The sequence below is a fragment of the Molossus molossus genome, unplaced genomic scaffold (genome assembly GCF_014108415.1).
Source record: "Molossus molossus isolate mMolMol1 unplaced genomic scaffold, mMolMol1.p scaffold_m16_p_13, whole genome shotgun sequence".
Classification (NCBI taxonomy): Eukaryota; Metazoa; Chordata; class Mammalia; order Chiroptera; family Molossidae; genus Molossus; species Molossus molossus.
In genome coordinates this window covers 90096307-90119118 of record NW_023425348.1, presented here as the reverse complement: position 1 = coordinate 90119118, position 22812 = coordinate 90096307, and the positions used below count along the sequence as shown (strand labels likewise).

At 59.9% G+C, this 22812-nt stretch overlaps 1 protein-coding gene across 2 annotated transcripts in view; it reads left to right on the top strand.

Moving 5' to 3' along the window:
* MACROD1 (mono-ADP ribosylhydrolase 1) overlaps positions 1 to 22812 on the top strand; it is a 140385-nt gene that overhangs the window by 108284 nt on the left and 9289 nt on the right. For both annotated transcript variants that reach the window (XM_036259498.1, XM_036259499.1), the window contains exon 4: positions 14999 to 15028. In XM_036259498.1, the coding sequence (XP_036115391.1) occupies positions 14999 to 15028 (30 nt within the window). The remainder of the gene's footprint in view (positions 1 to 14998; positions 15029 to 22812) is intronic.

Here is a 22812-nt window from a genome sequence, read left to right as displayed (position 1 = left end):
AGGAGCAGACTGAGGCCTTCCTCGCCTGCGGCTGACACCTCTGTCCTCACTTTGGATACCCCTGCCTTTGCCTTTTCGCTTCTCCTTCCTCCCCTCCCCCTGTCCATTTACCTCCCTTTAGTTCCGCGTCTCACTTCTCCCGATTTCTGCTCAATTCATCAAACAGCTATTTTTTCCTCCCAATCTTTATTTATTACCCAAACAACATTATACCAATAATAAAGGAAAGAAAAATCACCCACAATGCCACTGCCCTGTGGCGTCAACAGCCTTTGTTTCTCTGCGCCCTTCCAGGCCTGTCCAGACACCGTCAGCTGTAATTTTTACAGAACTGTGGTTTCCGTTCCGCCTGCCCAGACCCCCAGATGGACGTGGGCCTAGGGCTCCATCATCCCTCCTTCATGGCACTTGGCATGTTGCTCAGGAATTGTGTGCATGTCTTCCTCCTCCTCTCACTGGGTCCTTGAAGGAGGGACCTCTGCCCCCCTTGCCGCCCGCATGCCAAGCGCAGGGCTAGCCCCGAACAGCACTCAGAGCCGCCAGGTGGAAGGTATGGTGCGCATAGACCTCTACTGGGCTGTTGCTCTTCGGTATCTAAATATCCCCTTGGCAATTGTGGTGTTACATCTGCGTGATATTCCCTCAAGCTGAGGCACTGTAACTCTCAGCTGTGCCTGGTGGCTGCACACAGTTCACCGAGTGTTTATGGAGGTCCACTGTGTCCTGAGACCAACAGTGAATCAAGCCCTGCCGGACCTCGTCCTGGCAAGGCAGGAAGTCCAGCGGAGGATGGACACCCAGACAGTCAGGGCTTAGCAGGATGGTGCTGAAACAGACATCATTACCCTGTGACCCCAGGACACGAACCAAGTCAGCTACCACATGCAAGGACAGCTTCCCAAGGGAGGTGGCTTTTGAGCGAGGTCTTGGAGGGTCAGGAAAAATGTTCTGGGTAGACTCCAGGAGCTTTCTGGCTTGTTCGCAGGAGCTGCGTCCTGAAAGAACCTGTGGTTTGGAGATGAGGACACATGGTTGGAGTTGGGGGGATGGGAGTCAGGGGGGCTGTAGTGAAGATAAGGTGACTGATAGCAGCCCAGCCAGGTGTGCAGGACCTTGAACAAGCCTGGGAGTGCGGCCTTTATCTTGGAAGGGGGGTGCCAGGGAGGGGTGTAAGCACAGCCGGGGCCCCATCCGCTGTGAGACTCTGAAAGATTACTTGTTCACTCAACAGATGCTTGCTGAGCCTGTGTGCACCAGTACGCAGTGAGGTTGGTGGGGCTCTGTCCCAGGAGGTCTGAGCTAGCCTTCGAGCTGGGCACTCACACAGGTGCTCTGGGCCCCAGGCAGCAGTCACCTGGGGACCATTTGTGGCTTCAACCTCAGGTTCCACCAGCCCCAGATCCCCTGTTCCCAGGGCGACAGTCGCCCAGGCAGTGTCCAGCAGCTAGGTGTGGCGGGCCCTAACACTGGGCAGCCAACGTCACCCGGGCCCTGTCTGCAGCACCCTGTCTCCCCCATCATCCACTTACCCTCTCAGCAGTCCCCAGATCTGGATTCTGCTCGCCGCCTCCCCACCTACCCACTGGTGACCCCAGGCACAATCCCAGCCCTGGGTCTGGGAACATCTGAGGGGACCCCCAGAAAACCACAGCCACTGAATACCTGGTCGGCCTGGCTCACAGACTGTGGCCCCCAGTGATGCCCTGGTGCACCCAGAGTTGTTTCCATGAACCACAGGCATGTGGTGTGGGCAGGCTGGCTGGGCACACCTGGCTGGCACACCAGCCCTCACCAGAATGTCCAAGCAGCTTCTCAGATCCAAGTCCTAAGGCCACTACGCTCCTCCACCCCACTGTGCATGAAACCTTTCCGTCCTGCCCAGCACAGAGGCTCGGGGCTCCTCCCCCTGAGTGCATGACCAGGGTCCAGGAGCGGCAGGTGGGGGCCAGCGCAGAATTTCTGGGAGAGCAGGGGCAAAGCCCCAGCCCAGGAAGAAGCCCCAGAGAGTCCGCTCCAGGGAGCGGGCTGAGCAGGGACCGAAGCCAGCAACTCCTGAGGATGGGCGCTGGGTGCAGGTGGGACAAGAAAGGTTGGCCTGGGCAGCTGGCCTGGGGAAGCTGCTGGCCAGGGAGAGAGCACACCTGCTCCAGCCACCTGCCTCTGGGCACACTCCCGCCCCGGGCACTGAACCACTTCCGGGCTCTCTACTGCCTCGGGGCCCCGCCAACTCCTGCTCACCCTCAGTCCAGGGCTTAACGGTCCTGTCCACTGAGAGGCCTCCCTGAACCCCACCTTTCCTAATGAGGTCACCTTGTTCTCTGCTCCCTCAGCTTCTGCTCGGCAGCACTCAGCTCAGTCTGTGATTACATGTGACTTGTGTGACTACATTTTTCATCTACTGGACGAACTTGAACATCTCTGAGATGGGGTGTGGCTGGCAGCGTGTTTCCTTCCCCCGCACTACAGAAAACAGCGGCAGAGACTGGATTATGTGGTGGGGGGGTGTCTCTCCCAGCACCGTGAAGGCACGGCCGCGGCCTCCTGCAGTCCCGGTGTCCCCAGCATCCGCCACAGGGCCCAGTGTGTGGCGAGAGCAGTCAGGTGCGGCTGAGTGTCCGAGTGAACCTGCCTGCCAGGCAGTGGTAGCAGCTGGAACCGCCCTGAGATGACAGCTCCGGGGCCCAGAGGAGAGTCAGGCACACTCTCAGCCCCTGGGCAGTGACAGAGTGGGGTCTGGGTGTGTGTATGGGTGACGGGGGACGATGGGCAGGAGAAGCAGGAGAGATCAGGACTGACGGCTGCGACTCCAAGACCCAGTGTTGGGAATAAAGACATGAGCGAGGGTCCAAGTTGGCCCGAACAGAAGCAGGACTGTGCCACCCCGGGGGCCAGGGTTCCGAGCCAGCCCGCCTCCCCTGGCAGGGCAGAGGCTACTGCCCAGGCTTGTCTCTGATGAGCCTTCTCTTCTTTGGGATGCTCCTCTTCTCCCCACAAATGACATCACCGCCTCCCCCGACTCCCATGTCTGCCAGACACCCAGGGCTGCCTCTCACTCACTCCTTCCCTCACCCACCCACTCTGGGCCATTATTCCCAGCAGAGCTAATGCTTTTTATGGTGATTTAAGCATTTCTTGACTCTGGCGATCGTTCACCTGTTACACACATCCCCAGTCCAGGGAGGGAGACGGGAATTGTGTCCTGAGGGCAGTCCCTGCGGGGGATGCGCAGGTGCCAAGGCACGGAGGGGGGCGTGGTGAGCAGCTCCTGGGCAGAGGGGAGGCCGGAAGTGCACGCTGATCAGGAAGGAAGTTGGGAGGGCGCGGAGAGGGCACAAGCCCAAGATATTGGGAAGCCAGAGAGCAGGGTCCCCAAGACTGCCCCAGGAGGGAGAAGGGCAGGGCAGGGCGGGATGGTGGGGTGGAAGATGGCAGGGTTTTGAGGTTTGGGCCTCAGAGACCTCTACAGGGGCCAGGCCTCCAGTGACACCCTCACCCCATCTTCTGACCCCCTGCAGACTTCTTTTCAGGGGCTCAAAACTCTGGACTCCTCCCTCCCCCACCCACCTGGGTCTCTTCCCCAGGCTCCAAGTGGAGAGGAGGGCTAGGGAGGGGGAGTGCACTGGCTGCCGCGGGAAGGAAGGGGCCGCAGCTGGGCGCGCGCACAGGAGCAGGGTGCTGGGAGCTGTGCCCCAGCTCCGGGCTCCTTCCCCCAACAGGCTCCAACACCTCAGGGCAGCCGAAGCCACCGAAGACGGGGGCAAGGGAAGTCCACAGACAGGGTGTCCTGAGTCCCAGGTCTCCGTCCTCAAGTCCTGGTGGCACGGAGCTGTGGTCCAGGGGGTTAGGTGGGGTCACTCAAGGCCCCTCACCTGCTGGGCACAGGTGCAGCCAGGCCTGGCAGGTTCTGAGCAAAGTGCACCGCTGAGCCTGGGCCGGGAGGAGGCACTGAGGAGGGGGGAGGGGGAGGGGGAGGGTGCCAATGATGGGGGGGTTGCCCAGCAACCGCCAAGCTGCTATGCTGCTGTGGCCTAGGAGAGATTCTTAAGACTGAGCAGAAAGGCAGGGCCTTGGAGGGACTGAGGCAGGGCCTTGCATACCAATGGCTGCTACTGCCAGTCTCCCTCTCCCCCTTCCCCTCCCCCACCTCCTCAAGCAGAGCCCCAGCTGGGAGGTCAGGAAGATAGAGAGGAGGGGCACCCAGCCCAGGGGGACCTGAGGCAGTCGGGGCAGGAACCAGGCTGGGGTCTTAGCTCAGCTTGTCCCCCATGGACACAGCCTGGAAAGGGTTAAGAGGGCCTCCCTGAGCCTCCAGGAGTGGGGGTGCCCTGAGCGCCCAGACCCCCAGGGCCAGGGAAGAGAGGGAGCTGGGACTCCTCACACTCACCCCACCTGGCCTTCTGACAGGCAGGCCCCCTGCTCCCACGGAAGGAGCACTCACTGTAGAGCCAGATCAACCTGCCTCTGCCTCTTCCCGGCTGTGTGACCTTGAGCCCCCCCAGCCCCAAGCCTTGTCCTGAGAGCCTGGGTGGGGGGCAGAGCCATCAGTCACAGGCTGCCCAGAGGAGGCGGGCCTGACAAGGCTGTGTCTGGCTGGCAGTTTCCGGGAAGTCCTCCCTGGTCTGACAAACGCCCTGAGCAGCGAGTGGTCGCCCTTCCTCCGTCCGGACTGAGGCCATGTCTGTGTGGTCTCCCTGCGGCTCTCCACGTTCCAAAAGCACCAAGCGGGAGGACCCCGCTGTGTGGTCTTCTGGCCCCTCTCCTTCCAGGACCTCAGTTCCCCATCTGTACAGAGGGTCTGGGCCAGGGCCAGGGAGAGGCCCTTGGCAGCCCTCTCTGAAACCCGAAAGCCCGCCCGGCCTCCTGCAGTGGTGGAAGGGGGGGGGGGCTCACATACAAAGTGCTCCTTCTGTTGACCTGATTGAGCCACATTTGGAAGCTGGGCCCGTGCCTGACCCAGTCCTGCTCCCCCGTCCTCTAATTGGCCCACGTGGGTTCAGCATTGCCCCTCTTTCTGGCTCTCTGTCCACCCATCCTTGTCCACCACTATTCCCCAGCCCTGGCCCCAGGTTCACCCCCTTCCATTCGCTCCCCCTCAGCTCGGAGGAGGGTCTTTCTCCAAGAGGCAAGCCTGCTGCTGCTGCTCCCCTGCTCCAGCACCTGCCATGGCTCCCCATTACCATAGAAGGCTCCAGGCCTGAGAGCCTGGCTGCCTTTCTGCCCTCAACTGGACCACGCTCCCTTCTGCAGAGCCCCTCCCCCACAGCTCACCCTTCCTGACACACCACGTTCCCCCCTTCAGACATGACAACAGACCGGCCAAGTCAGCATCTGTCGACTGGATGGATGGCACCGAGAGCAGAGTTCAGTGCCCAGCCAGCGCTGGCCTCTGGGCACAGGAATGACCAGGGAAGACTAGGTCCTCCCCACAGGCTGCCATGCTGGTAACACATCAGTGAACAAACTAGAGGATGACATGGGCTCCAACAGAAATACACGGTGTGATGACAGCAACAGGGCGGGAGGCACTTTAGCTGGGTGGTCAAGGAAGGCCTCTCGGAAGAAGTGACATTTTTATTGAGACCTGAAGGATGAGAAGGAGCCAGTTGGGAAAGAGCTGAAAGAAGAATGTGCCAGGCAGAGGGAGCAGTATGTGCAAAGGCCCAGGGGCCTGAAACAGCCAGACCTATTGGAGGAAGAGAAAGGAGGCCAGAAAATTGGGGGAACGGAGTGTGGGACGCAGCCAGGCATTCATGGAGGGGAATGGATTTTATTCTAAGTGTAATCGGAAGCTATTGGAGAGTTTTAAGCAGAGGAGTGACATGATTTAATTTATATTTTAAAGCAATCATCTGAACAACCTCTTTGGAGAGCAATTTGGCAAAAACTCGTGATGTGCACCGACCACAGCCCAGCAGTCCCACTTCCAGGCATATGCCCGGCAGAAATCCCAGCGCATGTGCACCGGGCTGGTGCAAGATGCTACTGCAGCTGTGTTTGCAAGACACAAAACTGGCACACTTGCCTGTGGGCCAGTGGGAGGATGGGTGAATGAGTGTGGGACGGTCCTGTCTGGAATATTATACAGCAGTGAAAATAGTGCAGCTAAGGCTGACCTGGGTCAGTCTCCCAAGCATGGCTGTGAACAGTGGCAGCCAATCCCAGGAGCTCCACTTTATGTAAAATGAAGACAGGCAGACCACACAGTAGAACTCTCAAGATGATGCATGCTGAATGCAGCGGGGGTTCCTCTGGGGGGCCCAGAGGCGTCACCTCTTCTGTGATGGTGTATTTGTTGGGCTGGTAGTTGGTCAAGGGGCCCTGTGCACATGTATATATATGTGCATGTGTGCACCTGCTTTTGTGCATATGCAATCAGTAGAAAAGGATCCCGGTGGCTGGCAAGGATGGAGTGCAGGGTGAGGGGCTCAGAGGTGTGGCCCAGGAGGGAGGAGACAGTCGGTGGGTGGGTCGTGGGGAAGTGAGAAGTGGAGGCCCCACCTACCGGGCTGTTCAGAGCCCACAAGCACTGTTTCCTCCCCCCAACCCATGGTTTGTTTTCTGCTCAAACAGTTCCTGGTTTTAAAATGAAGCTCAGAGAGGGTAAGGGGCCGCTTGGGTCACGCAGTGAGCTGGGGGCGGAAGAACCTGTGACCTGTTTTTGGGGGTAGTTGCGATTGTTCAGTGGGACTGATCAGAGGGGTCAAAGCTGTGTTGGGACCCACCCACACGGGCCCTGAGCAGTGGACCAGGGGCCTTCTTCAGGCCCCTCCCCCAGGACATTTTCCCTCAGCCATCCACTCTCCCACCCGCCAGGGCTCCCTTGGGCCCCAGCCCCTCACTCCTGCATAGATGGAGACTGTACCCGGCTGGCTGGTGCCCAAGCCATCTCCTGGTAATTGGGTTTCAGGGATGCTCATGCTCATGGTTATGCTAATGGTGGGGCACTGAGCTCCTGCCCCCTGGCTCCTGGGGGAGGGGGCCCAGGCAGCCCTCAGTGGTCCCTTGGAAGTCAGACTGCCTGATTCAAACCCTGGCTCCCCCACTTCCCAGCCCAGCTGCGTGACCTTGGACAAGTCACTCAGCCTCTCTGAACTTCTGTTTCCTCCTCTGTAAAGTGGAGAAAGTAATATCACCCTTTCATTGACTGTCCGAAGAGGGAAGGGAGGTGAAAGGGTGCACCCGAAAGTCTCGGCCCGGTGCCCGGCACAGAGAACCTGCTCGATAGATGCGTTATCAACTATTTTCTGTTTTTGTTTAAAGTCTAAAAGGTCCTACAGGAAAATGTAAACGGGGGCTAGTTGAATCTGAGTGATGAGCTAATGGGTGACTCACTTTTCTTTTGCTTTTTGTTTATGTATATTATGTTTATGCATGTTATCCATGAATTTCTTAAATAACAAAACACCAACAACTGAAAAGTGCCTGAGGATGGGGCTTGGAGAGTGGGGGTCCGAGAGTTGGGGTCCAGCTGGGGATGACTGGCTGGGAGGCTGGGTCTCCAGGGGCAGGGTCCAAGGAACCTGAGCAGGAGGGGACAAAGGAGAGGCCAGGCCAGCAGAAACCACAACCAAGTCACTGGCTTCAAGCTTAACTGGCTGACTGGGTGGCTTTCCTAGGGAGAGGCCTGGCGTGGCATACCCGGGGCAGAGCAGGGGGCGCTGCAGAGCTGGATGGAGGCAGTTGAATGGGCAGTGGGGAGCCAGGAGGTGTGGGACCAGATTGAAGGTTCCGGCAAGGCAGAGGACTCAGGGCCTGGCACGGGGCCATTGAGAGAGGAATGTCCTAGAAGTGGGGGCCCAGCTGGGTGCACTTCCCAAAAGATCTACGGAATCTCAGATCTTTGCTCAGAGAGGAAGGGGTGAGGGGCTCAGCCCTGGAGGCAAACAAGCCCAGTCTAGCTGAGCATGATGCTTAGTGTTCCAGGCTTCACTGTCAGACCAGCGGGATTCAAATCCTGTTTCCACCACCCTAACCTGTGTGACCATGGACCAGGCACCCGTTTGAGCCTCAGTTTCCCCTTCTGTAGAATGGAGCCGCACATTCAGCGAAGTACCCATGGCTCTCCCTAGGAGGCTGGTGAACAGACCTCGATAAGGAGCTGCTGTCGTTTGGGACCCCAGCCTCTGCGCCCACTGTGGCGCTCGGAGGCCGTAACAGTTTACAGCATGGAAGCCCCACAAGGCATCCGTTAACTGACCCCCCCAGGTCCGAGGCTGAGGCCCAGGGAGTAGAGTTCAAGTCTGCAGCTAGGGGTTTCAGGACCAGGCCTGGCAAAGCACAAAGACATTGGCTTCTCCTGATAGGGGCTGTGGCCTTGGGCAAGTCACTTGGTCTCTCTGGGCCTCAGTTTCTCCATCTGTAATAGGACACGTGCCCGTGTTCAAATGACCGGCAAAGGTGTGGAAGCCTGCGGTTGGTGCTGATGAATGTGAGCCCCTTGCCCCCACGAGCTCCCCCAAGCCTGGGGAATGTCCAGTAACCCTCCCTTTCACAGGCAGCCCCACCTCAGAGGACAGTGACCTTGGCCTGAGGGGACAGAGCTTGTCAAACAAGGCAACTGCTTGCGGTTTGAGATGCCATTGAAGTCTCCTGTTTTATCTTAAAAAATTCAGCATATTTTACATTGTATTTACTCGGTGGGGCATTTTTCATCTTAAACACGTTTTAAATGACTCACCTTCAATAACATGAGTACCCACCACTGGCCTGAGGGGAATAGGGGGGCAACACTACTGATTTCCCCAGAACAAAGCCCGTTCCCCTAAACCTGCTGGTGGAGTTGGGGCAGCCAGTCAGTAATCAACCATATGGCCTCATAGGTACCAGGCACTGTGCCAGGCTCTGGGGTACACACGAGCAGTGGGGGCCCAGCCCAGGGGAGGCAGGACAGAACGGGGCAGCTGCAGTCAAGCATTGGGGGCATGCCAAAAAGGCTCCCACTCCCTTGGGGAGGTTTGGGGAGGGATCCCCTGGACAGTGCAGTAGCCAGGGGGTCCCTCTCCTACCCCCATTGCCCTTTGACCTTCTCTCCTACTTCTCACCCCTCTCTCTCTGCTTCAGCCACAACAGCCTCCTGGATGTGCCTCAAACCCACAAGCCTACTCCTGCCTCAGGGCCTTTGCACAGGCTGGCTCCCTCTGTTCAGCAGGTCCTTTGGCTCCTTCTAGATCAGCCCCCACCTGCCTGTCTGCCACTCTCTTCTTTTATTCCCTTCACCTCCAGTGCTTATTCTCGTTCAACTTTATTCTTGTTCTATTGTTTCCCACCCCTGCCAGATAATGAGCTTTGTGTCTGCAGGGCCTCGCCCGGCTGTGCCCCAGAGCCTGGCACATGATAGGGACTGGATGCCTGTTTGTTAAATGAAAGAAAGCTGAGATCTGGCCTCACAAAGGACGATGGAGGAGGGTGTGGGGGGGCAGCCCCCAGTTCCCCAATGCGGGCAGTGGAGTCCAGGACAAGGGGTTTGGAGCAGCAGTCAGGGGCGTGTGCCAGCGATGGCCCTGGAAGCACAGAGAGGGACTGTGCGGGCTCAAAGTCCCTGCTGTCCCTGCTGCACCCACGGGCAGGCCTCTCCCTGGCCCAGCAACCTGCTCAGCGCTTTCCTCAGGTCACTGAGTCTCCTCTCTGGCAGCAGCCCCCGCACTGTGCCCCTCGCCTCCCTCGGTGCTCCCCCACCCAGATCTGGAGGATTTAGTTCCCACCAGGGAGAAGCTCCTACCCCGCCTCCTGCCACTGTCCTTGGACCGGCCCTGTTGCCTGCACACCCGCACCCAGGTCCTGCCCTTCAAGGGCCGGGCCCCCGCCCTGGGGTGGGCTCCTCCGCAAGGCAGAGGCAGGCCCCCTGCAGCCTAGCTGAGGACTGGGCACGACCCACATGCAGCCTGTTTGTTTGTTCGGTAAATTGCCAGCGGGCACCTGCTGTGTACTGGGCTCTGTGCTGGGAGCTAGGGACACAACTGTGGATGAGACACACCGGGCTAGGGGATGACGTAGCAAGGTAGGCACTCACCTGGGAGGTGCAGATGCTGGAGACTGATTCTTAGCCCACGGGAGGGCGTGACCAGGCACTCACTCCAGACCCTGGCTGACGGCTGACTCCCAGGGTGGGAAGCGGGGAGGGTGTCTTCCAGGCAGAGGTGCCGGCCCATGCAAAGGCCCTGGGGCAGGGAGAATGGGGCGAGTTTGAGGACCTGGAGTGTGGCTGAGGGAGAGATGGAGGGGCGAGGGGAGCAATGAGGTATCGAGTCAGCGGGGCCCACAGGCCCGGGGTGTGCTGGGGATCGTTTCTTTATCCTGTGAGCCAAGGGGGAAGGTTTGACCAAGGAGCTGGGGGTCAAGTAGGAGATGCTCAAATGTGCACTGTGAGAAGATCGTTGCCCAAGGATCAGTCTCTCATCTGCAGAATGGGCTAGTGATGGTGCCTTCGCCCAGGGTGCAATGAAGAGCCCACGTGAGGTCGGAGCTGACCTGGCCTCCGCCCAGGCCCTTCTGCCACCATGGGCCCTTTTTCCACACAAAAAATATTAAAGTTAGATTTGATTACTTTATTGGCATAAAGACAAATATTAACATTATATATGAAAACATTTTCTTCAACCTTAAAGTTCATTTTTTTCCTAAAAGAAATCACAATGTTTTCGGGGGTCCCTAAAAGCATTGTGGGCCCAAGACACATGACTGGGCCCTCAAAGTAGGGGCTCTTCCTCTAATGAGGAGCTGCCGTCAGGGCAGGAACAGGGGTGGCTACCAGAAGAGGAAGAGGTGCCAGTGTGCCCCCTCCCCTCCAGGTCCCTACAGTTCCTTTGATCCCCCTCCAGCTGTAGAGAGTCAGGCCCAGCCAACCAGGGCCCGTATCCTGTCCAGGAAAATGCTCTGACCCATCAGGGCTTGCGTGGTGCCCTTTCCCTGCCCCCCCCCCCAATGTCTTTTCTTCTCGGAAGGCACAGCCTCTCTCAGCCTTGGTTCACAGGCCACCTCCTCCGTGAAGCCTGCCCAGTGTTCAGGCTGCCCCGGTTCTTGCACGTCCCTCCACGCGGTGGCGTTTACATGCTTCCTCCCCCGCTCCCAGGGACAGTGCCTGGTTCATCTCTGTGTGCTCGGTGGGCACACGGTTGGCACCCAATTCAGATGTCCTGTGTAGAGAGGGAAGGAGGGGCCTGCAGGGTCTACTTTCGCCCCGGGGCCTCCTCTGACCTATGGGGACAGTGGCCAAGCGTTCTTCCTTCCACTGGGCAGTGGCCACCTGCCAGCCCCTGAACTAGGTCAGGAGCTGGAGCACAGACTGGGGAGCGACACCACCCTGCCCACAGGGACAGCGAGTGCTGGGGTGCAGGGGGCTGGGTCCCCGCCAGGAGGGGGCTGGGCCTGGGAAGGCGTGCAGTAAGCGGAGGGTGAACGGGGTTTGGGAAGGATACTGTATGAACAGCAGTGTGGGGGCGGGGAAGGGCCGGCAGAATGTGTGGGAGGTGGGGAGTGAGGCCTCCGGGGCCCCCAGCCCCTGACCTGCTGTGCCACCACCAGGGCACAGAGGATTTGGTAGTGACTGGGATGAGGGGTGAGCACCTCATTGCCACCCCAAGGTCACAGGCCCAGCACTGAGGCCTGGAGCCAGTCCATCGGGTCCAGTGGAGCGTGGTGCAGGCAGGTCCACGGGCAGGGGACGAGCAGGCTGGACCACCTCAGCTGCAGTGGGGGCCGACTAGCAGGCTCAGGTGGCAGTTTTCAGACCAGGCCCCCAGCCCCGCGGTGCTCCCTCTGCCCCGGGAACCCACACTCCCCCAAAGCCAGAATAAGCCTCACCCCCTCGCTAGGCCCCCAGGGTGAGGCCTGGGCCCCGCTCGCCCCGCCCCTCATGAGCTCACAGCCCCCTGCTTTGTTGGGGCAGGTGGGGTAGCTTGGGCAGAGCCAGGTCAGGAGCCCTGGCTTGGACCGGAAGTCCCTGCTCATCACCGCGCCTCAGGAACGTGTCAGGAACCCCTCGGACACAGGAGGGGAGCCGCGGTGAAGAGGGGCGCTGACAACCAATTGTCCTGTTCAAGCCGCTTTCCCCGCTCCCCACTCACTCTGTGAGCCTCAGTGTCCGCATCTGAGAAATGGGCTGATCACCAGTTGTTATTTGGAGTCTGAAACTGAACTAAGGGGAGCATGAAGGGGCAGGAGATGGAGAGTCAAGGCCAGCATCTGGGGTAAGTGAGTGGGAAGAGCCAGCCCTGGCCTGGGGAACAGAAAGGCCGGGGACCACCCTGCTTCAGGAGGGCAGCTGGGTGGTACACCCAAGGGATGGCCTGTTAGTGTCTTTGGCACTGTTCCCCTTTTTTGGCATCCTCCCCAAATCCCCAGGCCGTTTGCCCTGGCAGCCTGGCCCGGCTGAGCACCTTGGTCAGCCTTATGGGAGGACCATGTGGCCAGGCATCCAGCCTCCGGGGAGAGAGCCAGACAGGGGCCCAAGAGAAGAGCAGGGGAGGAACTGGGTCCCGACCACAGGGTCACTGCCCTTCTCCCTGGGTTCCAACCCATGGGACTGCTGAGTGTGGTAGGCTAGAGGCAAGGGACACGCAGACCAGCCTTCTAGGACACCCGCTGTGCTGGGGACAGGCCCGTGACCAGGTGGTCCATGCAGCCCAAGTCTGAGTCCCATTATTGCCCCCCCGACCTTTCCCACCTGTGGCAGGTAATGCTACCTGGCCACCTGGCCGGCTGGCCCCCAGCTCAGCCTAGTGACCTTCCTCTGCCTCCTCGGCCCCTGGATATTCCTGGCCTGGTGGACCTCAGACAGTTCACCCCATTTCCCTCACCTGGGCAGGCTTAGGGGGTGGCGGGCAGATGGGGGGGTTGGCATCTCCTTCCAACAGAGGCCCGCAGAGCAGCAGGTCAGTGCCCCCTCCCCTCCTGCCCCTTTCGAGGCTCCCTGCCAACCCATTTGGCACTGAGCCCTCAGAGCGGGAGCCAGCTCATTTGCAGCCAGTGTTAATTAAGAGAGAGAGGTGATGGGGGAGGTGGGAAGGGCCATGAGGGCAGCTTCCGACAGCCACCAGGACTGCCCCGAGGACCAAGGGTGCCGGGGAGCTGGACCCCTTGGCCTGAGATGCCCCTGCTGGGCTGGGCATCTGGACAGCTCTGCAGCCAGCCTGCTGGGGCGGGGTGGCCTACTGTGCGCTCTGCCTTGGTGGCCTGCCCGGGAGAGCCTCCCTGTGACAGTCCCTTGGGCGGTCTGCCCTGAGGTCAGCCCACTTTTCCGCTTGGCTTTGGAGTCAGACAGACCCACTTCCACTCCTGCTCACCACAGTGCAACTCACCCTCCCAGCAGTTCCCTTATCTATAAAATGGGAACAATAGCTCCTTCCTGTGGCTTTGTTATGACAGTAAACAGGATCATCTGTGTGACGTGCTCTCCTTGTGCCTGGCAAATAGCCCTCACTCTGTCATTGAAACATGCGTTCGTGGGGCAGAGGCCACATCCGGGGCCTTTTCAGGCTCAGCCCCTCAGCCACCTGCCTGTGCGCCGGGATGTCCCGCCGTGGCCCGTGGCCCGTGGCCGTGGCCCGTGGCCGTGGCCCGTGGCTGTGGTCCCTCCGCCGCTCTCACTAGGATCCGCTCCAGCTGCCTCGTGCCTCCGTTCCGCAGCCCCCGCCCAGCTCTGGGAGCGCACGGCCGCTCCTCGCCTCTCCATCTTAATTAGCTGCTTGTATTAATCTGGCAAGTAACGTGGCAACTTGCAGCCCTGGGTTTTCGGGCTGTGGAATTAATTATTCCCCAAGCGAAGAGCTGTCAGCTCTGGGAGACCAGCCACTCGGAGCCGCCGACACCACTTAGCAGCGTCCGCAGCTTCCGTGTGGCACCCGGGACCGGCAGCCGGGCCAGCCGAAAATGGCCCCCACTCCCGGCCTGGGCTCTCCGGCATGTCCCCCTCACACAGAGGGGCTGCCACGCGGCCTGGGGAGGGAGGGGAGGTGCTAGAGCTGTGTGGGAGCTGAAGGTCCTTCCTGGGAGCAGGGCTCCTGGGGCCGGGGGCTGGGGCACAGCCGGTCTCCCCACCTGGGCAGCACCTGGCCTGGGGACACACCTGCCCTGATTAGCACCAGCAGCTGATGCAGATGCAGCTGTGTGGCCGGGAGCCGGAGCCCCTGCTGGGGAGGGGGCATGACCTGAACAGGGCTGCCATTCCGGCAGAGAGCTGCCAGCTCACTCTGCCCCCACAGCAGCCCTGTGGAGAGGTGGAGGGGGCAGCCAGCCAGGCAGAGGGGAGGCACAGGGCAGCCCCCGCGGCTGGCAGTTCAGCTCTGGTCGAGGGAAGGCGGTGAAGGCAGGAGCTCCCTTCACCTTCACATCAAGCCTGTGAGGTGGCCTAGTCTCCCTGGGGAAACTGAGGCACAGAGGAAAGTAGCTAGGTCACCCATCTGTTGACCCAGCTTCGGGCCCAGTGCTCCGAGCCCTTACATCACACGTGGTCTCCTGTTCTCGCCCGGCACGCTCATTCACTGACCCGGCTGCAACCATCCCGTTTGCTTCCTACTGGCTGCGAGTCTGTGTCTCTCCACAGCCGGTGAGCCCCAAAGGCAGGGGCCAGCCCCGTGTGTCCCACATCTCTGCGCCAGGCTTGGCACAGATGGGCCTCAGGAGACACTAGGGTGAACGAATGAACAAACGAACAAATGAACGAATTAATGAGTGAATGAATGAATGAGTGAATGGATGAATGAACGAACGAACGAACGAGCCATGGACCAGCGAGGCCGCAGTCTCTGCCGCTCCACCCCACGTGCGCTGCTTCCAGGGTGAGCGGGCCAGACGCCCCTACTCCACGGCCCTCCCTCACCGCCGCTCCAGTTCCAGGCCCAGTGGGAGAGGAAGCCCCAGCCCCTTCGCCTCCCCCTTACCTGCTCTGCCTTGGAGGAGGCCCTGTGCCCCGAGTCTGAAGGCCCAGCCGGCAGCCCCGTCTTCACCCCACCAGCCTGCCCCGCCAGCCACGCCACTGACCAGCCTCTTCTCTCTCTTGCAGCCAACAGCTCCCTGCTCGGAGGAGGCGGTGGTGAGTGGACCCTTCCTGCGTCGGGGACGGGGTGGGGGCGGGTGAGGCCACCCCTTCCGCAGCTGCTTCTCTCCCCGGGCCCTTGCCCGCTGTGCCTCGGTCGCTGCTGTCTTGACTGCCACAGCCTTCCTGTCGTCCCCACAGGGCCCCCGTGTCTCCGCCTCCGCCCTTCTTTTCTGCTTCCCTCCCTGTCAACCTGGTCTGGCTGCCATCACTGCAGACAAAGCCAGACACCTGGGTGGCAGGCCTGGGTCCCTCATGCCGGGTGACCTAGGCAGGTCCCCACCCTCTGAACAGAGAGGCCTCCTGGTCTGGGAGGTGGGGGGCAGGTGAGGTTTGAAAGGTCCCAGGCCCGGGACAGGAGGCCGCAGATGTGGGAAAAGCCCAGCTCTGCCCCGGCTCCGACGTCCCCTCTGCGGACCCTCTGCCCCTTTGGCCTTAGTTTCCCCATCTAGAAGGGCAAAACTGTCGTCTGTGCTCCGCTTTGAAACCTTGAAGGGTGACTCCACAGCCAGGCCAAGGTCTCATAAAGTCAGGGGGAGCCCTGCCACTGCGGAGCCCTCGAGAGTGGCCATGTGTTCACTAGTGGTAAGGACCACCATGAGGCAGGGGTTCCGGCAGGACGGGTGGGCTCCGCAGCCAGGCCACGGTCAGCAGGTGCCACAGGCGCAGTCCCTGTGCCCCAGGGCCCCCTCCCCGGCCAGCTCTGCCCAGGCTGCCTCCCAGCCCCTCACCCCCGCCCCGGCCATGCTGGCTGGGCTGCCCCTGTCTGCGCGGCAGCAGGATGATTGGTGAGGCAGGGGGCAGGGGTTAATGCGCCGTCGGATAAATCCCAGGGGCTGTGTTTACGGCAGCAGTGGCGGGGCCCAGGCCAGGTTTTAAAAGGGGGAAAAATAAAAGGGGCAGTGAAGGTCAGGAATAAATAAGAGCAGCACTAAGAGCTGTCGGTGACCAGCCAGGATGCAGGGGGGTCTGTTTGTGGCTGGAAATGTTTTCCCTCCCTCTCTCCCCACTTCTCCTCCAGCTGTCCCTGTGGAGGTCAGAGCTACCCGGGAGGCCTCAGAGAATGAGGGGGCTTCGCCGGAGGCTGGGGGACCACAGGCCATCTAGGACCCTCTTCCGAAGGCTGTCCTTTTGGAGGACTCTGGGGCCCTCCTGATGTGACACCTGCATGCTCTGCCCACTCCACCCTCCCCGTCTGCTCATTCATCGCCCAGTGAGAGCGCCCGCTCTGTGCCGGCCCTGAACTGGGCGCTGGGGCAGACCCTGGCACCAGAAGGGCCTGGTTGGTCCCTGAGAGCTCACAGTCCGGATGAGAGCACCCACCATCACTCAGGGTGGTCTGTGTGTGGAGGGGTCTCACAGGCATGGCGGGGACTCAGTGAGGAGCACCTGCGCAGGCTTGGGCATCAGGACGGCTCCCGGAAGGAGGTGGTGCCTCCATTGGTACCCAGGGGGTGGGGAAGGGTGCCCTGGGCAAAGGGAACCTCGCAGGTGAAACCTGAAACCTGAAGTGGGGGCTGGGAGAGGCTCAGAAGGTGGGAGCTGGCAGAGTCCAGCCAGGAGGAGGGGAGGCAGGAGCCTACACAGGAGCCTGAGACCACGTGAGGAGCTGGAGTTGTAGCCCTTCAGTGTCTGAAGACAAAGATGGAAGAGGTGTGGGCCTTCTTTCTCAATCCTCGGTCGGGTTACAACCCTCTCCTGCTCAAAATTCTGCCAGGGCGCTCAGAGCCAAGGCCAAGGTCCCCAGGCACCTCTCAGACTCCCCACTACACTGCCCGCCCCTTCCCCACTCTGCACCTCCACACTGGCCTTCCTTCCTGGAATAGGCCGCGCCTGCTCCTGCCCCAGGGCCTTTGCACTGGCTGATCCCTCTGCCCAGAATGCTCTTCTTCAGATAGCCATGTGGCTGCTCCCTTCACCTCTGACACGTCTGACATGCCACTGTCTCCCTGAAGCCCACCCTGACCCGTAATTGAAATTGCAGCTGCCTGCCCGGCCCCACTCACCTCCTCAGGCCCCTCACACAGCTCTAGCTTTTGTCCTCCTTAGGGTACCTCTCCACTGACCTGCCATGTCATCTACTTGTTTATTATGTTCGTTTATTGTCTGTCTCCGCCTGAGAACAAAGTTCCGAGGGCAGACTGTGTCTCCAGCTCCTGGGGCGGGGCCTGACCCATAGAGCAGCAGGTGCTCAATAGATGGTTGTTGAAAGAATGAACGATGCCCTGGCCGGTTTGGCTCAGTGGTTGGAGCATCCGCCTGCGGTCTGGAGAGACCCGGGTTACGTTCCCGCTAAGGGCACGTACCTCGGTTGCAGTTTGTCCCCGGCCCTGATTGGTCATGCGGGTGGCAGCCACTCGATGTGTCCCTTTCATGTCCATGTTTCTCTCTCTCTCTCTTCCTCTCTCTCCCTCCCACTCTGTCTGTACAAAAAATGGTAAAAAGTCCTCGGGTGAGGATAAAAAAAAAAAAAAAGAAAAAGAAAGAATGAACGAACTACAGGTGAAGGCAGGGCTGGCTTTTCTTTTTTTTTAATATGTGTTTATTGATTTTTTTTTTTTTTAATCCTCACCCGACAAACCACAACCAAGGTATGTGCCCTTGAGTGGAATCAAACCGGTGACTCTCTGGTCCGCAGGCAGGTGCCCTAACCACTGAGCACTGCCAGGGCTAGGCTGGCTTTCCATGTTCAGAAAAGCCCTTGCTGACCAGGGCAGCGGGAGCCACTGAGGTTTTAGGCAGGGCAGGGTGTGGCTCATGGATGGCCCGGTGACCTCACTCTGGGAGGTCAAAGGGCACCTGCTCTGGCCTAAGGGGAGGCCCCATGGGGGTCCCTCAGATCCCCTTCCTGCGTCATTGAGAGTGAGAGGAGGCCTGGTAGCCCCCGTGTGGCCTGACTGACGCAGAGATGGATGGGGGGCCCGGCCGGGGGGAGGTGGGCCCGCGGAGCCTTGTAGCGCTGGCGGAGATTTATGGAGCCGCTGCAAGTACCTCTGGGCTGTCACTCTGCTGATGTGATTGGAACAAGGTGGAGAGCGGGCAGGGGGGGCCTGCCACCCGCCTAGGGCAGGAAGGGAGAGAGCACCCGGGACATCTCTGCCTCATGTCTGTCCCCTGTGCCCTGAGCCACCCTGGTCTGGTCAGGTCCATCCAGCCTTAACCCCCAGCCCACCGGGGTGGGGGGCACAGGCAGGAGTACCCTGGGACTGGCGGGCCTGGGGCCCCACCTGACTCTGCCCAGATGAACCCGTCTTCTCATGGGTTCTCCTAAAGATCCATCCTTCTCTCCTGAGTCCACCATGAGGGGTTCAGGCCTCTGTCCACCCCCAACTCTCCTGTCACCACCCATTTATCTACCTACCCAACCATCCATCCATCTCCCATCACCACCCACCCACCTACCCAGCCATCCATCCATCCATCTCCCATCACCACCCACCCACCTACCCAGCCATCCATCCATCCATCTCCCATCACCACCCACCTACCCATCCATCCATCCATCCATCTCCCATCACCACCCACCTACCCATCCATCCATCCATCCATCTCCCATCACCACCCACCTACCCATCCATTCATCCATCTCCCATCACCATGCACCCACCTATCCGCCTTCCTCCATCACCACCCACCCACCTACCCAGCCATCCATCCATCCATCCATCTCCCATCACCATCCACCCACCTACCCAGCCATCCATCCATCTCCCATCACCACCCACCCACCTATCCGCCTTCCTCCATCACCACCCACCCACCTACCCATCCATCCATCCATCCATCTCCCATCACCATCCACCCACCTACCCAGCCATCCATCCATCCATCTCCCATCACCACCCACCCACCTATCCGCCTTCCTCCATCACCACCCACCCACCTACCCAGCCATCCATCCATCTCCCATCACCACGCACCCACCTATCCACCTTCCTCCATCACCACCCACCCACCTACCCAGCCATCCATCCATCCATCCATCTCCCATCACCATCCACCCACCTACCGAGCCATCCATCCATCTCCCATCACCACGCACCCACCTATCCACCTTCCTCCATCACCACCCACCCACCTACCCAGCCATCCATCCATCTCCCATCACCACCCACCTACCCAGCCATCCATCGATCCATCTCCCATCACCACCCACCTACCCATCCATTCATCCATCTCCCATCACCACCCACCTACCCATCCATCCATCCATCTCCCATCACCATCCACCCACCTACCCAGCCATCCATCCATCTACCCGCCTTCCTCCCATCACCACCCACCCACCTACCCAGCCATCCAGCCATCTACCCGCCTTCCTCCCATCACCACCCACCCACCTACCCATCCATCCATCCATCCATCTCCCATCACTACCCACCTACCCATCCATTCATCCATCTCCCATCACGACGCACCCACCTATCCACCTTCCTCCATCACCACCCAACCACCTACCCAGCCATCCATCCATCCATCCATCTCCCATCACCATCCACCCACCTACCCAGCCATCCATCCATCTCCCATCACCACCCACCTACCTACCCATCCATCCATCCATCCATCTCCCATCACCACCCACCTACCCATCCATCCATCCATCCATCTCCCATCACCACCCACCTACCCATCCATCCATCCATCCATCTCCCATCACCACCCACCTACCCATCCATTCATCCATCTCCCATCACCATGCACCCACCTATCCGCCTTCCTCCATCACCACCCACCCACCTACCCAGCCATCCATCCATCCATCCATCTCCCATCACCATCCACCCACCTACCCAGCCATCCATCCATCTCCCATCACCACCCACCCACCTATCCGCCTTCCTCCATCACCACCCACCCACCTACCCATCCATCCATCCATCCATCTCCCATCACCATCCACCCACCTACCCAGCCATCCATCCATCTACCCGCCTTCCTCCCATCACCACCCACACTGCTACCCATCCATCCATCCATCTACCCGTCTTCCTCCCATCACCACCCACACTCCTACCCAGCCATCCAGCCATCCATCCATCTACCCGCCTTCCTCCCATCACCACCCACCCACCTACCCAGCCATCCATCCATCTACCCGCCTTCCTCCCATCACCACCCACACTGCTACCCATCCATCCATCCATCTACCCGCCTTCCTCCATCACCACCCACCCACCTACCCATCCATCCATCCATCTACCCGCCTTCCTCCCATCACCACCCACCCACCTACCCAGCCATCCATCCATCTACCCACCTTCCTCCCATCACCACCCACACTCCTACCCATCCATCCATCCATCCATTCATCCATCCATCTACCCGCCTTCCTCCCATCACCATCCACACTCCTACCCAGCCATCCATCCATCTACCCGTCTTCCTCCCATCACCACCCACACTCCTACCCATCCATCCATCCATCCATTCATCCATCCATCTACCCGCCTTCCTCCCATCACCATCCACACTCCTACCCAGCCATCCATCCATCTACCCACCTTCCTCCCATCACCACCCACACTCCTACCCATCCATCCATCCATCTACCCGCCTTCCTCCCATCACCACCCACACTCCTACCCATCCATCCATCCATCTACCCGCCTTCCTCCCATCACCATCCACACTCCTACCCAGCCATCCATCCATCTACCCACCTTCCTCCCATCACCACCCACACTCCTACCCATCCATCCATCCATCTACCCGCCTTCCTCCCATCACCACACACACTCCTACCCTGCCATCCAGCCATCCATCCATTTACCCGCCTTCCTCCCATCACCACCCACACTCCTACCCATCCATCCATCCATCTACCCGCCTTCCTCCCATCACCACACACACTCCTACCCAGCCATCCATCCATCCATCCATCTACCCGCCTTCCTCCCATCACCACCCACACACCTACGCAGCCACGCAGGCATTGCACAAGCCCTAGTCCCGCGGGCCTGTGCTAGCCACTGTTGAGAGCAGCCCAGCCAGCCCGGCCCCCACGCCACTCCTCTCACCTGCTCTGTGCCTTCTCCACAGCACGGATCCCCCATAACGGCTGTGTCTTATGTTTGTTCTCATTGCCTGTCTCTCCACTAGAATGTATTCTCCCCAGGAACAGGGTTCTTTCTGGGGGATTTTTGGGGGCCGTTAGTTGCACGCTGTGTGAGCGGGGTCCTGCCCTAGGAGCTGGGACCCAGGGCTAACTAACCCAGGATGCCCAGCCAGTCCTGCGGCCGAGGGACGGCAGGCAATGAACCAGTGGGGCCCGGGGCAGCTATCAGATCGGAAGGGGCCCTTAGTAGGGGCCTGGGGCCTGGGGCCTGGCCTGCAGAGCTTTGTTGCAGCGAGCCCTCTGTTCTTACTGTTAGGGGCAGTGGTTCAGTGGGAGAGGACTGCGGCCTCTGGGGAGCCTGCTGGGCACCCCAACCTCAGTGAAAGCCCCCAGGGGCTGTTGGGGCCACAAAGACTTACCCATAGGGTCCGGGGCTTCTGGGCTCGCCTCACTCTGGGGCTGAGTCCCCACCAGGCCCTGGGGTCAAGCTAGGATTGAGATTCGTAAAAACCAGGTGGTTCAGCCCTGGCCAGTTTGGCTCAGCAGTTGGAGCGTCCCAGGACTGGTCCCTGGACCAGTCCCAGGTTCGGTTCCCGCTAGGGGCACGTACCACCAAAAAAACCAAAAACAACCAGGTGGTTCTGGCAACAGTGAATCTTGGGGAAGCCCCCTACTCCCCATTCCTTCCCAGGGCTCTGTGTGTGGGGGGTGGGTGGGGAATATCTGTGTCAAACACTGACCTCAGGACTTGGCTCTGCCCTCAAAGAGACCCATTTTGGTAGAAAGCTTTCCAGCAGAGGGGCATTTGACTTGGGCCCTAAAGGCTGAATAGGAGCTCAACAGGTACAGAGGGATGGAGAGGCCCACCAAGCGGAGGGCCCGTGTCTTTGGCAGGGAGACCTGATGGGGCTGGGCAGCCACCCCGCCTCCCAGCCGAACCCACAGGCCTGGAGACATCCAGGTCCGCTCTGCTCTCCCGCCTCCCTCCTGGAGAGCCTTTTACTGTCTCGATATAAAAAAATATTTTTAAACACTCTCTTATTGTATGGTAAGAAGGGAGGCGGGCCCTAAATCAGGATGGGAATCGACAGGGCCCTGACGCGTGTCTCTCCTGTTTATTAGGACTGAAATGTTTACTCGGCGATAAGGAGCCGGCTTTCTCGCGGAGATTTGTGCGCGCTTTTTCAATTACCCTCGTCTTTCTCTGCCACTTTTGCACTAAAGGGATAATAAATGTATCGGAGCGTTTCAATTATTCATCTAAATCATGACTGCGCCTGCCATGGCCAAGCTTCAGTGACAGATTAATTCAGGGACGCTTTCCTCTGCTTGCGTGGTCGCCATCTCTGCTCCCGCCTGGCAGTGCCCCGAAGTGCTGGCCAGAGGGGTGGCTGGGCTGCGGGCAGGCAGGACCCTGGCAGATGCAGTGGGCAGAGTGGGATGGAGCCCCGACCCATTCCACACACACTGCCAATGACCCCCCTTCTTCTGGAGGTCAGCAGCCCCAACCAACCTGCAGTGGCCAGCACATGCCTGCCTTCTGGCCACGTGGCAGGTTCACGTGTGTGTACCGTGCACCCCAGTGTCCCAGGCATGTCACGCACAAGAGAAGTCAGGGTGGCTCAGCTTCCATCACAGCCCTCTCCTGGCCCAGGGCCTTTGCACATGCTGCAGCTCTGCCTGAGGGCCCCTCTGCCTTCCCACCCCAACCTTCCTGCGGTAT